At 39.0% G+C, this 12,868-nt stretch overlaps 1 protein-coding gene across 2 annotated transcripts in view; it reads left to right on the forward strand.

The window, feature by feature from the left end:
* Positions 1-1,235: 1,235 nt before the first annotated feature.
* The window catches only part of LOC145982117 (uncharacterized), a 28,167-nt gene continuing 16,534 nt past the window's right edge, over positions 1,236-12,868 (forward strand). Inside the window, exons 1-2 of one of the 2 annotated variants that reach the window (XM_083115683.1) lie at positions 1,236-1,555; positions 11,952-12,251. In XM_083115683.1, the coding sequence (XP_082971809.1) occupies positions 12,129-12,251 (123 nt within the window). In that variant the 5' untranslated portion in view covers positions 1,236-1,555; positions 11,952-12,128. Of the gene's footprint in view, positions 1,556-9,490; positions 9,627-11,951; positions 12,252-12,868 lie in introns of those variants that run through there. The other variant, XM_083115682.1, reaches the window with a different exon arrangement.

Below are 12,868 nucleotides of genomic sequence, written 5' to 3' on the forward strand. Positions count from 1 at the left end.
TCTCACATCGAGTACCCTAATCGACCAACCTGTATGTATCTACCTTGGTTATATTTACGCGGAGATCTGGCAACATGGCTCTCGGTAGCCATGGCAAACGGTGCTGCCATCTGTAAGCGAAAAATTACCACAAAATTGCCTTTAGTACGGCCTTAAATTGTGAAAAATGTAAGGCTTTTTTTGAGTTCCGATGTCTGTTCTGTTGACAATTGTCTCATTAAAATTCTTAGTGTCACAGCACTGATTAATCGTCTATCATGATCTGACATAATTTCTAAAGTTAAGATGAATGTAATAGAATCACGCTCTGCATCAAATTCCCTATGTATTTAAATGGGAGAACAATTGGCCATCAAAAGCGTAGGGATTGAACAGGGGTGCTGCCAGCATATTTTCGTTTCGCATTCACCAAGCTAATGCGTCATTAATTAGCAATTGCACATTCTAATATCTACCCGTTAGCATGCATGGTTGATTGATTAAAGTCCACATTATGCATGGGTGACCGCAGGGGGGGGGGCACTTGCCTCCCCTGAGATATCTGGAAAGAATTAACGTAATTCGAATAGTGACATTGTAGAGATATTTTATTCGCGATCCCAGTCCCGACTTTTCGGAATCCCGCACATTCCTCAAATGATGTAAATGCTGTGTACGGGATCCTGAAAAGTTGGGACCCGGATATCGGGGAAAAAATTTCCCGTTCCGATCCCGAATTCGGGAAAATATTTCCCGACTTTTCGTTATTATAAGCAGTCGAGAAATGCCAAATGGTCGTTTTAAAATGAAGTGTGTGAAAATTATCGGAAATTGTTCGGGAAATTTCTATCCCTTCCTTTCCGGAAAATTTCCCGACTTAGTCCGGAAATGACTAATTTTTCACATCCCGAATGCAGGGAATATCGGGATTTAAAAAATTCCCGTCCCGACCCAAAAAAATCTTCCCCTCACACCCCTAATGACAGCGAAGATGCCAAAAAGAAGAGAACTGGCAACGTTGGAGATCTTCCACCTCGCAAAAATCTGCAACAAGAAATACCCACGATACCGGTAGATATTGGAATGTGCAATTGCTCATTAATATGCGTGCTGCCCCCTACACACCCCTAATGGCAGCGAAGACGCTGCAAAGAGATCTGGCAACGTTGTACATCTTCCGCCTCGCGAAATGCATGGATCTCGCGCATGCGTATTAATACAACCCAATTGTGCAGGATTACCGTTTGTGGGGCTACCCGTGGATGGTTTTTGGGGCTAACGTCAATGGTTTGTGGGGCTACCCGTGGATGGTTTTTGGGGCTAACGTCAATGGTTTGTGGGGCTACCCGTGCATGGTTTTTGATCCCCGGTTTTTTACAACTTTCATGCACAATAGAGTTGGAAACATTGATATTCGAAAACAAAAGAAGCATTACAATTCGCAAAGCAAGCGATATCGCACCGTGACGTGCTTTCCGTAGCATTAAGGAAAATGGTTTATTTTAGCAGAAAAAGTGTTTGTTTTCGTGCAAAAAGCATATTGGCACCTTCCACTATGTTCCGCAATACATAATTGGTAAGTACAAACCACAAGAAAGACAAAATATCCGATTTAAATGTGTCTCCGATGCATGAAACTGTTACCGAAAATGATTTATGATGCTCAATTCTAGTATGACCCCTATTTTTTTCGATGAATTTAGGGGTGAAATGAGTGCTTATATAACCTAACCTAACATACCTAACCTCCTGTGAATGGTTTTTGGGGCTAACATCAATGGTATTTAGGGATAACGAACAATGTTTCATCAAAATGTACATTTTCCAGACGTGACTCCCCCCGTTTTTTTTACAACAGATTCGTGATTAGGAGGCCAAAATTAGTTAGTATACCGAAAATTAACAAAATTTGAGACTCTCTCTATATTGTCAATTCTTACCCCAATGTCTTTAAATATTTCGCATACTCACTAATTTAGGGCTCCTCATCACGAACCTGCAGTTAAAATTTGCCGCTCTCGTGTGGAACTTTCAAAATAATGTGTAGAACGTTGTGATTTTACAATACCAAAAAAAGGCATAATTTCGTTGGTAACAGTAGGCCTATGGTATAGGGAAAACACATTTCTTGAAATTTACAGGAGAAACTATGGTAAAAATCTGATATTCCCCGGACACCTATAACTTCTTTGTTTTGTCAATTTTTGACATTTGTACTTACCAGGGGCGGCGCCAGAATTTTTCGACCGTGGGCAGAAGCTGTATATTGATAAATTAGGGTGGGCAGTACAAACGTAATGCATTATGTGAGTTTGACTAACATATAGGCTCGGGTACCCTTTTCTACACCCTCGATTTTTCGCACATTTCAAATATTCTCGTTACGAAAATTAGTTCTTCATAAGAAACGATGTTTCTAAATAGCGCGGAAAGTAATTTTGTTAGATCTACGTGCTAGAAAACTTACGTTTTTCAATATTTAGATTCCTTATGTAACGTCGAAACGGTTTTGCAGGGATTTGATCATGGCGCATCTTGGATTCATGTCACAGGCGCACGTCTGAACATTTTCTTTTTCTTCTTATCTTTGACTTGTGCAATGGGATAATTTGCAATTTTTTCTTGTTATGAATGACTTGTGCAATGGGATAATTTGCGATTTCAATATATTATTTACGTAATTTATTGTCGGATTGGATATTTAAGACATTGCAATTGTTTTGTGCGACTTTGGACATTGGAATTGATTTGTGTGACATTGAATTAAGACAAAAGGACTAAATATGAGATTTACACACGTTCAACGGATGAAGGACATAGAGGACTTTGTTCGACGAGACATATGGGACATTGTACTTGACTTACAGGGAGATGGTCTGCTGCCCCACGAACCATTGGCACTAGGGCCACGAACCATTGGTGCTAGGCCCACGAACTATTGGCGCTAGGCCCACGAACCATTGGCGCTAGCCTCACGAACCATTGGCGCTAGCCCCACGAACCATTGGCGCTAGCCCCACGAACCATTGGCGCTAGCCCCACGAACCATTGGCGCTAGGCCCACGAACCATTGGCGCTAGCCCTACGAACCATTGGCGCTAGCCCCACGAACCATTGGTGCTAGCCCCACAAACCATTGGTGCTAGCCCCACGAACCATTGGCGCGTGGATAGGTTAGTTCAGTTAGGTTGAGATCGATAGTTAAAATTTGGTGTCGTGTTAGTATCACGATCTAGAAATTGGAAATAATTGCGAACCATTTCAAACGACAAAATTTCAACTTTAAACGGCTGTACAGTCGTAAATACTTCTTTCCGCGCTCCAATTTTTTTTATTCACAAATAGGATCAAATAATGTTCATAATGAAAAAAAATAATTCAAAATTCAAGGGTGTAGAATAGGGTACCCGACCCAACATATATTCCCCTCTCTGTCTTTCTCTCTCTCTTTCACTCGAGATCTCCCTCTTACCTTGCGTAGAAAGCAAGGAATTCATCAAAGATAATCATCGTATCCAGTAATCCGTATCTTTTTCACAGATTATTTGTACTGTAAGTGAGACCTTTTCGAACACACTCAAATGTAAACTTCACTCCTGAATAGTACGCCCTGGAAACTGTATTCTTGTAGGCAAATGAGTCTCTGGTGCCTATAACTGCAGTCAAGACAGGCCTGTAGCCAGGCACGGCTACGAGCCCCCCCTGGAACTACCGTCAGCCCCCCCCCCCCCTCCTCTGGCACTGAGGTCAGCCCCCTTAACATTAGTAAAAGTTTGTTATGTAATTTGTTTGCAGTGAAAAGTGAAAATGTAGACAGCAGATATTATTTTGCTCACAACTTTGGTAAGGATAAATTCAGGGAGCATGAACAGCAGCTATTACATTCATTCATCTTATTTATAAGAAGTCGTCTAAGTAGCGGCAAGTATTTAGAAGATTCTTTAGGCTTTAGAAAGTTCTTCCATAGGAGAGCATCTTTATTTGTACCTTCTGTGACGTCTTGCTCGATTTCGATGTTGTTTGGAACAATCCGTCACAACCCATTTTTTTTTTATTATTTATTTGGAAGTACGTGCTTTTTTTTCTGGCTATCTCCCTGTAATAGAAATAAATAACACACCCTCCACAAAAGAAAATACTTACAATATATATATGTATATTACGTTTCTCAAGCACGGGTGGCTGCGGTGCTGTAGGGAGAAAAACCAAAAGGATCTGACAATCAAAATGGGCACAATTCAAAACTACTAATCCCAGTTTTACTTTTTTTTAGGTATTAAATAGTGCGTCGCTCCAAGATCTCGCATATACCACCAGCTGGTCCGGAGTTTTATAGAGGGCTCGTCTAGTCCCACTCCCGACGAACTGATGTGTATATGAGCAATAAAAAATACAACTCCCCTTTTTTGTGCCCCTTGCCAAAAAAAAAAAAAATTATAATAAATCTGCTAAGCAAGAAATTATACTGGAAGAGGTGAACTTATCTTAAGGAGCACCCTGCGCTTTGCATAATTACATGAATAGTAAGATTAAGTATTTTCTCAAAATGCTTTTTATTTGCTTAACAAGTGCAGACAGAGTATTTGATTTCATTCAACAATATTAACAACGTGTTCTCATTAAACAAGTAGTTTTCTTACCAGAAGAAACAGTTACCAATTACCCCCCCCCCCCTTCTTGACAGATTTTCACAAAAACATTTTTTTACAATGACGATCCACGTCAACGATTCATTTTACTTTGGGTTCCCACTATCTCTTACATTCCTTCTTTTGACTACATATATAGTTTGGAGGAATTAGACCCCGGCGATAGGAAATTATTATCGCAAAAAATGAAGTTTCCCCAAAAAACTTTTAAGTAAAAAAAAAAGGGAGATGAAAGATTCAAAAAAAAAAAAAATATTGTCTATTAAGGTAACGCGATAAACTAAACCATTCTTGTAATAATACTTAACTCCATATCCGCAAGGTTTCCACGTTCTAGTCAAGGCTCACAGGTGTACCGGAAGATAAGAGCTGAGTCACGCCACTTTGACTCAGCCAGCTATCACGCCGTGGAACACCGTTGCTGGAGTTGCTGTTATCGGAATCAGCCCCGGGAGAACACTGGTTCACCCAACAAAGAAAACGTCTGCCCCGAGAACCTGTCTAGGTGGCAGTCTCGTCGCCCCCATGCGAGTCTCTTTGAAAAACAAACTAAGTTTCTCCGCAAACTGACAATCTCACGCATCGGTCTAATTCCTCTATACAGGGTGGGCCGAATAATGTGGCGAAACAGAATAAACAAGTCCCGATTCACCACACTTCGTTGCCCCTGTTGCGACCTCCTATTTATACAGAAATCTGTGATTTGACGTCATTATGCAAATTACCTCCTCATCTGTCAAAGGTCAATATCTCCCAAGTTTTGGGAACGAAGGGGAGTTTTATTGTTTCGGCTGGGGAGTGGAATGTACGCTAAGGCAGTATGATTGAATATTGTCCATTTTCCCTTGTGTGATATAAATATCTGTATCATCAAACGAGTATGGAGTGTGTAGTAAGGGATGATTTCAGTAGCAGCCAATTAACACTTAAGCGATATTTTAAAATATATATAAAAATGTAGTATTTGTGTGATATTTATAAACTTTATGTAACTTAATGACTTCCCTCCCCCTCCCACACACACATAATTTACCTTCATTTAACACTGTTAAACTTTTGAAAATAGACTTGGTTTACCAAGCCCCCCCTGATAACCCATGAGCCCCCCCCCCTGAAGATCAATTCTAGCTACGGGCCTGAGTCAAGATATTCCTTTTGGTGTTTTGTGTCTCCGTGCTTGTTTGTGTTCGTCTCTTCATGATGTCGTCTAATTACCATTTAACCTCACCGTCACCATTGGTCACAAAATTAGCAGAAACTCGACTTGAAATATAACAATGAGTCAAATCAGTCTTGATTACTTTCCACAGATAGAGTATCAACAGTTCATATCACTTCGAAAGTTGACGTAGAAGTTTCAACTCCACAAGGCTTCATTTTTTTATCAAAACAGATAATAAATGAATAACGACGTTGCTTTATACAAGTCTCAAGTATTTTTGTCCGTACGTGAAAGAAATAGTTTAAATCTCAGGCCAATCCATGGGCGTCAGGAAGGAGGAGGAAGTCCTCGCTAGGACTACAGTTTAAAATGGAGATCTAGTGACAATTACCCTATTTGAGCATGTGAACTTAAAAAAAATCACTACTGGATTATTTGCAATTTTTTAATATGGTTGCCTCATTATGTCTGCGAGACCCTCGAGTCAAGCTTTCTTTACACCTCTTTCTTCCTCTTCTTTGAAATTCATGCAAGTTAATCATAAGAACTGCAAAACAGATAATTGGAAGATAACTTGTAAATAGTGCTAGCCACTAATTATATCAGTTCAGTAATTCTATAAATTTTTTCCAAACCTACAAAATTGTTACATTAAAATTTGGTTACCTCGGTATGGTAGTGATTGTGAATACTCGTTATTAATTAGAACAATTTAAAAACTGTTATTTTAGATACACTGCATTATTTGAAGATGACAGCTATGCAAAAATGTGATAGAATAAAAACTAGTGGCACATCAAATTACCCGCAGCGTGGTTCTCGCAGTACGCTATGATACAGGGGTCCCAGGTTGGAATCCCGGTATGACCATTGGTGTTTTTGCGAGTGTCCATTCATCACTTTCATCGTATCATCATTGCGATTAGCCAAAAGTGAAGAAAAGCGAAATATTTTTTTAAAAAATTTATCAATCAAACATAAAATTCCGCATGTCTTCTTTCCTGGTATTGCAGTGCGGACCCAATTAAAAAGGTTGATATAATTTTGTGCTTATCTGGAGAAAGGAAAGCGAAGAAGATGTTTTATTTCTTATTGTTTATTACTTTGATCATACCAAGGCCGAGATTTATGTGGAGGGCTAGTGCTGACAACATCAAGAACTCACTTCCATTTATGCACAGTTTCAGTTAGTGTATAATCTTTATCCCAAGTCATGTCAGATGGTTAGTTATATTTTTTAATATTTTTCCATATTCCAAATATATTTTTCTTTCGTATATGGCTGCTTTCGAAGCAATTTTTCTCCATTGAAGGCTGGGAGCTGCAACTCTCTAAATCCTCCTAAATTCTGATTAACTCTTGATCATAAACCTTATAATTGTGAGTATCCCATAAAACTTACTACGCCTGTTGATTGCTTCTAATCATAGCAGTGTTCATTAGACCACATTTTAAAAAAGAGTTCTGATAGTACCTTTAGCTTTCCAATGACAAAATTAAGAAAGGAGAAAGAAAAGCTTAAATTGATTTCATTCAGAAGGATATTTGCTCAAATTTTCGTAATCTTACTTACTAGACAAAAGTTTCGCCAAATGACATCAAAGCTTGTTATGGGATGAAGCTTGTGAACTTTCTCGTATCGACAATATTCACAAGTAATATGCATGGAGTGAGGACCAAACTATATTTATTGAATTTGATTAGGTGGGCAATCGGGTGGGCATAGGAATTTTTGGGTGGGTGCTTGCCCACCCCTGTCGCCGTTCCTGGTACTTACCTATCTGCTTTGTGGAACATTCTTTAACGTGTATTCACGTTTTTTGATCGAAGTAATTGCAATTTTTTTTTTAAAAAAAAGTGTTTTTGTAACTGAAGAACGTACGTTTCCGCAAATGGTTTGTGGGGCTATGTGTCAATGGTTCATGGAGCTATGCGTGAATGGTGTGTGGGCCTACGCATATTTTTTTCAAAACCAATTTTTAACTATTGTAACCTATACGTGACCCAACCTTACCGGAAATGGTTCGTGGGGCTATGCGTCAATGGTTGAATTTTCGCTATGAAACACCTTCCAGATTTTAGACAATGCTACAGGAACTTATTACCGTAAGTAGTTTCTTCTGTAAAAATGAAGAAATCTGTCCGGTGAATATCAGATTAGTACCGAAACTACTTACGGAAGGGTCAATACATATGAAGTCATACAACATCACAGATTTTGTCTCATTGTCGTAGGACTTACCAGAGCTGAGATAAAAAAAAAAGTTGCCGCTGATGCTGACGAATGGAGAAAATGACGTGCACCATGATAAAAGAATGCCCACCATCTTTAAATAAGTGATAGTAAAAATAAAATAACAGTAGTTCTGAACTGTCAACATATGAGGCTCACGCCACACAAAAAATAAACTTTTTTTAAAAATGGTCAAGCAACCATGTTGTATGACTTCATGTGGATTAACCCGGAACTGAGTTTTTGTAGACTTTTGAAAGCTCGTGGAAGTGTTTTCTCCCTTCGTTCAACTTATTCGGCCGGTAAATCATGTATTTTTCGACATTAATGTGTCTCCGATTCACAAAAGCTCTTGCCTCCATTACATTCGACTACGTGGACCAAATGTTCCATGCGTTCAATGACGTAACCCTCGGTCAGCCCCCAAACTCGCCATTGTTTTGCCAGAACATTGAAATTTTAACTATGCCTAACCTCACAGAACCTTAACTACTCCTGCTGACGTATCTGCAGTAAAGATTTGGTGGTCACGTGTAAAAATTATAAATTAACGTGCAGAAGTTGTAAAATGACGTGATTTACCACGATGATTTTCGATACATCACAACAATTGGAAACCATGTTTGCTCATATGAACAAGTGATGTTCGAAATTAGGGAGTGTTCAGTTGTTCAGTAATCTGTGAGTTGTTGTTGGGTACCAGTTTGGTATGGGGAAAGCACCCTTCACTCGTTCATTTCGTCTTGTTTGACATTGGTACTTACCTATCATGCATTGCCAAACATTTTTTAAGGTGGGATTTTGCTTTTCTCATGAAAATAATTTCAATTTGTCACATTACGAGTATTTGTTCTTCCGTTTTTTGCTTTCGTAAGGCACAATATGGTGGGCACAGCTTGATGCATCGTAGATCATCAGTGGGTATGCAGTGTTTCCAACCTTCGTAACCGAAAAATACCTGAATAGCCCCAAAAACCACTGACGGATAGCCCCACGAACAAGGTTAGGTTAGGCAAGCATAGTTAAAATTTTGTTTGTAAAACAGTGTGATAGAGCTTAAAAAAAACACCTTCACTTCTTGCAAAACAAAGGCATGGTTGGAAATACTGACAGGGGATTATGTCATCAAACGTACAGAACTTCTGGTCCACGTAAAGGAAGAATGGCAATTGTGCGTCTGAGATATATTTCTCTTCAAAAATACATGATTTCCTGTCAAGTAGGTTCAACGATGAAAGAAAATGCCTCCAACTAACTTTGAAAATGCCACAAACTCATTTCCGCAAGTAGTTTCTCCTGTAACTTTGAAGAAATGTGTTTTCCCTATATCAAACTGTTACCAAAATTTGTCGCTCAAGTGCTACGAAACTGACATTTTTTGAAGGTGCCTGGTCGGAATTAGCCTTCAACCCCTAGAACGATCCACGGGTAGCTCATTGCACATGCGAGTCCAAAGACCAGTATGCAGGATGGCAGACAACAGTGTGAATGTGTAAATTAACAAGTAATACAAATCAACTTCAATAGTGCCGGAACCATTCTTCCCAGAAAAAGAAGCAAGAACTAACTTTTTTACAGTGAGACTTTTAATTTTATGAATCAGGTTTGTTACTTTCTTTCCTCTGCAAAGATACTAACATTTAAGCATGTTAAGGTATATGTTTTTCAAGATGCAGCGCATTTTTAGTATTAGTGAATAGTCCATTCCGAACTTCAGTTTATGAAACAAATTATTTTGTGAATGCAGTGTTGTGCCAATGTTGGAATTAATTATGCTAGAGCTACAAACACATTTTTTAATTCATTTATTTAATTTCCTTACAAGGTGACATAGACCATTAAATAATCCAAAAATACTATGCAACACAATGTTTTAAATCTACTTCAATACAGTTTGTTCACAGATTATCACAGTTGGTTTTTCCATTATTTTTCTGGGTGTTTCAAGCATAAATAACTCCTCCAAGTATTATCCATGAAGAATTATAAGTTTGTCATATTTAAATGTCTGGCTGATTTTGTCCAAATGGAATACCTTATACATCGTCCAAAATATCTGGCTGCTCTGAAAATAGCACTTTCCATGGTCAAAACATTAGTGACCCCCAATTTGGTCCCCAGCGCTCTCCCTCCCCAAACATGCATTATATTTCAAAACATTTATTGTGAAACTATAGCTTAAAGGGTGAAGGATCTAGAAATTTTGCCCCCCCCCCCCCTTGCAAAATATTACCAAAAACCCCCTCTACCAACCTACCTTTACACACACACACACACAATGTATGTGTGTGTGTAATTCTTGATCTCATGTTGACAAAGTCACATATAAGGGCCTAGACCAGGTTGATTCAAAATTCCTTAAAACACCCTATAAAAAGTAAAGTAGTTAGACTGGGTACAATAGGTCGTGATAGAAACAGGTTAGACTGGGTACAATAGGTCGTGATAGAAACAGGCTAGACTGAGGGGAACCACATTGATGTGTTTCAAGCGAACGTGCCGCTTCCTGTGGCAGAGTGGTAAACACATTGTGCTACGATGCCAGGGTTCCCAGGTTCGAATCCCACCCATGGGTTGAATCTCCATTCATCATATCATCAATCATCCCCATCTTCGCAGTTAGCCAAAAGTGACACAAAAGTGAAGTAAAGTAAACGAAAGAAATGAATCCAAGTGGACGTCTACCATATTGATATCAACACACATTTTTTCCTGCTAAACAAACAGGAAAACGGAAGCACTTCATGAACAATGATTTGGGACCACTTTCTGATAACGTTACTGTTCAATGCCTGAGCAGAATTTCTTACCTTTATACTGATGGAACAAGGTGTTGCCCATTCTTATTCGATGTTCAATACAATTTGATTGTAGCCGGCCCCTGTGGCGGAGTGGTTAGCACATCGTGCTATGATGCCAGGGGTCCCGGGTTCGAATCCTGGCCTGGGCATGGGTGTCTGCCAGTCAAGAAAGTCATGGAAGTCAATAAAAAGTAAAGAAATCAACAAGTAGATCAAGAAGTCAATAAAAAGGCAATAAATTATTCTTGTGGTCAAGAATTTTTGCTGTCGCAATGACTGATTGGTTGATTTAGTTTATTTTACTTCACTTTTGTCTGTCCCTTTGGCTAATCGAGTAGATGAGGATGAATGATTGTAAGATAAGATGGATGAAGGGACAGTCGCAAACATATAGGGACAACCGACACAAGCCCCACATAAGATTATACAGTTCAGAATGCATAAATACAAGAAAGCAGATCTAATTCTCTTCTTAAATTCAGCTTCAGTACGTAGGGTTTTCATTAAATGAATATTTATTTTCTTGATTACTAATTTCCAACTTTACCTAAGTAGGGGTCGAATAAATAAACGTTAGGAAAAATGAAAAAAATAAATGTCTAGAAAAGTCCAGAAAAAGTCAAGAATTCTGGATGTGTTATTTTGGTAGACACCCTGTTATTGAACTAAAAACTAGCCAAGATGAAACTTCTGGAACCATTTTAAATTACGGTAATTGCTGAATATTTGTTTGCCATTACCGGTCATAATTCAAATGTTGAGAGATTACTTTCATTACCATCAACACAACAGACTCACTAGAGAAATTATATTTTCATAAAGTCTGTAAAATGTTTGGTACTGGTCCTTATAATTTTAAAGAGTTTGACTGTCCACTCTAACATAAATATTTTGACTAAACCTGAAATTTTGATAAAAATTGTCTCCTCTGAGAAGTACCACTTAAATCATGTAGTAAGATGTGCATTGATTAATGTGATTGCAAGTTTTGAAATTTTGCATTCAAAAAATTCTTTTAAGAATTCATTTTTTTTAAAACAGAAAAGTGTTCTATAGAAATATGTATAATTTATTGAGAATGTTTTGTGTCCTACATTTTGACTTAATGTCCTACATTTCTCTTACAGCGATCTGGTAACCCTACACGTTCCGTATTCGATCCTTTAGGCCATTGATGTCGCGAATGTTCCTGCTATACACACGCTCCTTGACCATACCCCATAACCAGAAATCACAGGGTGTCAAGTCTGTGGATTGTGGAGGCCAGCGCAGTGGTCCAATACTACTAATCCATCTACCGGGAAATGTGTGGTCGAGATAGGCACGAACGGTACAGGCATAATGCAGTGGTGCATCATCTTGTTGGAAATACCCTGCATGTCGGATTTGAAGTGGTAGTTCATCAATGGCGTACTGCTGCAACATCGGTAAGTAAACATCTGAAGTTACTGTTGAGGTATCAAAAATATATGGCCCAATTACTTCAGCGGCGGTCACAGTGCACAAACATTCACATGCTCCCTAGTGACTCGAGGGTTTTCAGTGCCCCAGAAAATTGTGTTACTTCGGTTGACAAGTCCACTTGTGTGAAAAGTGAATTCATCGCTGAATGCCATTACATTCCAAATGTCTACCTGGATATTCTTCATTTCAGCTAAAACCTGACAGGATTCCATTCTAACACGTTTTTGTACCATTGTTAAAAGCTTGGACGACTTGGATGTGGTATGGTTGCATCCCAAGGTCGTGTTTCAAGATACGCCACACTGTTTTTTGGGGAATCGCTGTTTCACAACTGCAACGTCTGGTTGACTTCAAAGCACTCTGCACTAGGGCTTCTTGCACAAGAGCAACATTCAATTCACATCTTCTTGATCTTGGGCATCCTGCATTTCCTGGATAGTTGTTCGCTACCGATCTAGTTTCCACAAACTTCTGGTAAATGCGGCGAACTGTTAAACGGCTCGGTGGGTTACGTGCCAATCACTGCCAAAAAACTCGATGAACTACAGCCGGCACACCAAACACTTCCATCAAGCTTGCT

This window comes from Lepisma saccharinum (genome assembly GCF_977018435.1).
Source record: "Lepisma saccharinum chromosome 12 unlocalized genomic scaffold, izLepSacc3.1 SUPER_12_unloc_1, whole genome shotgun sequence".
NCBI lineage: Eukaryota > Metazoa > Arthropoda > Insecta > Zygentoma > Lepismatidae > Lepisma > Lepisma saccharinum.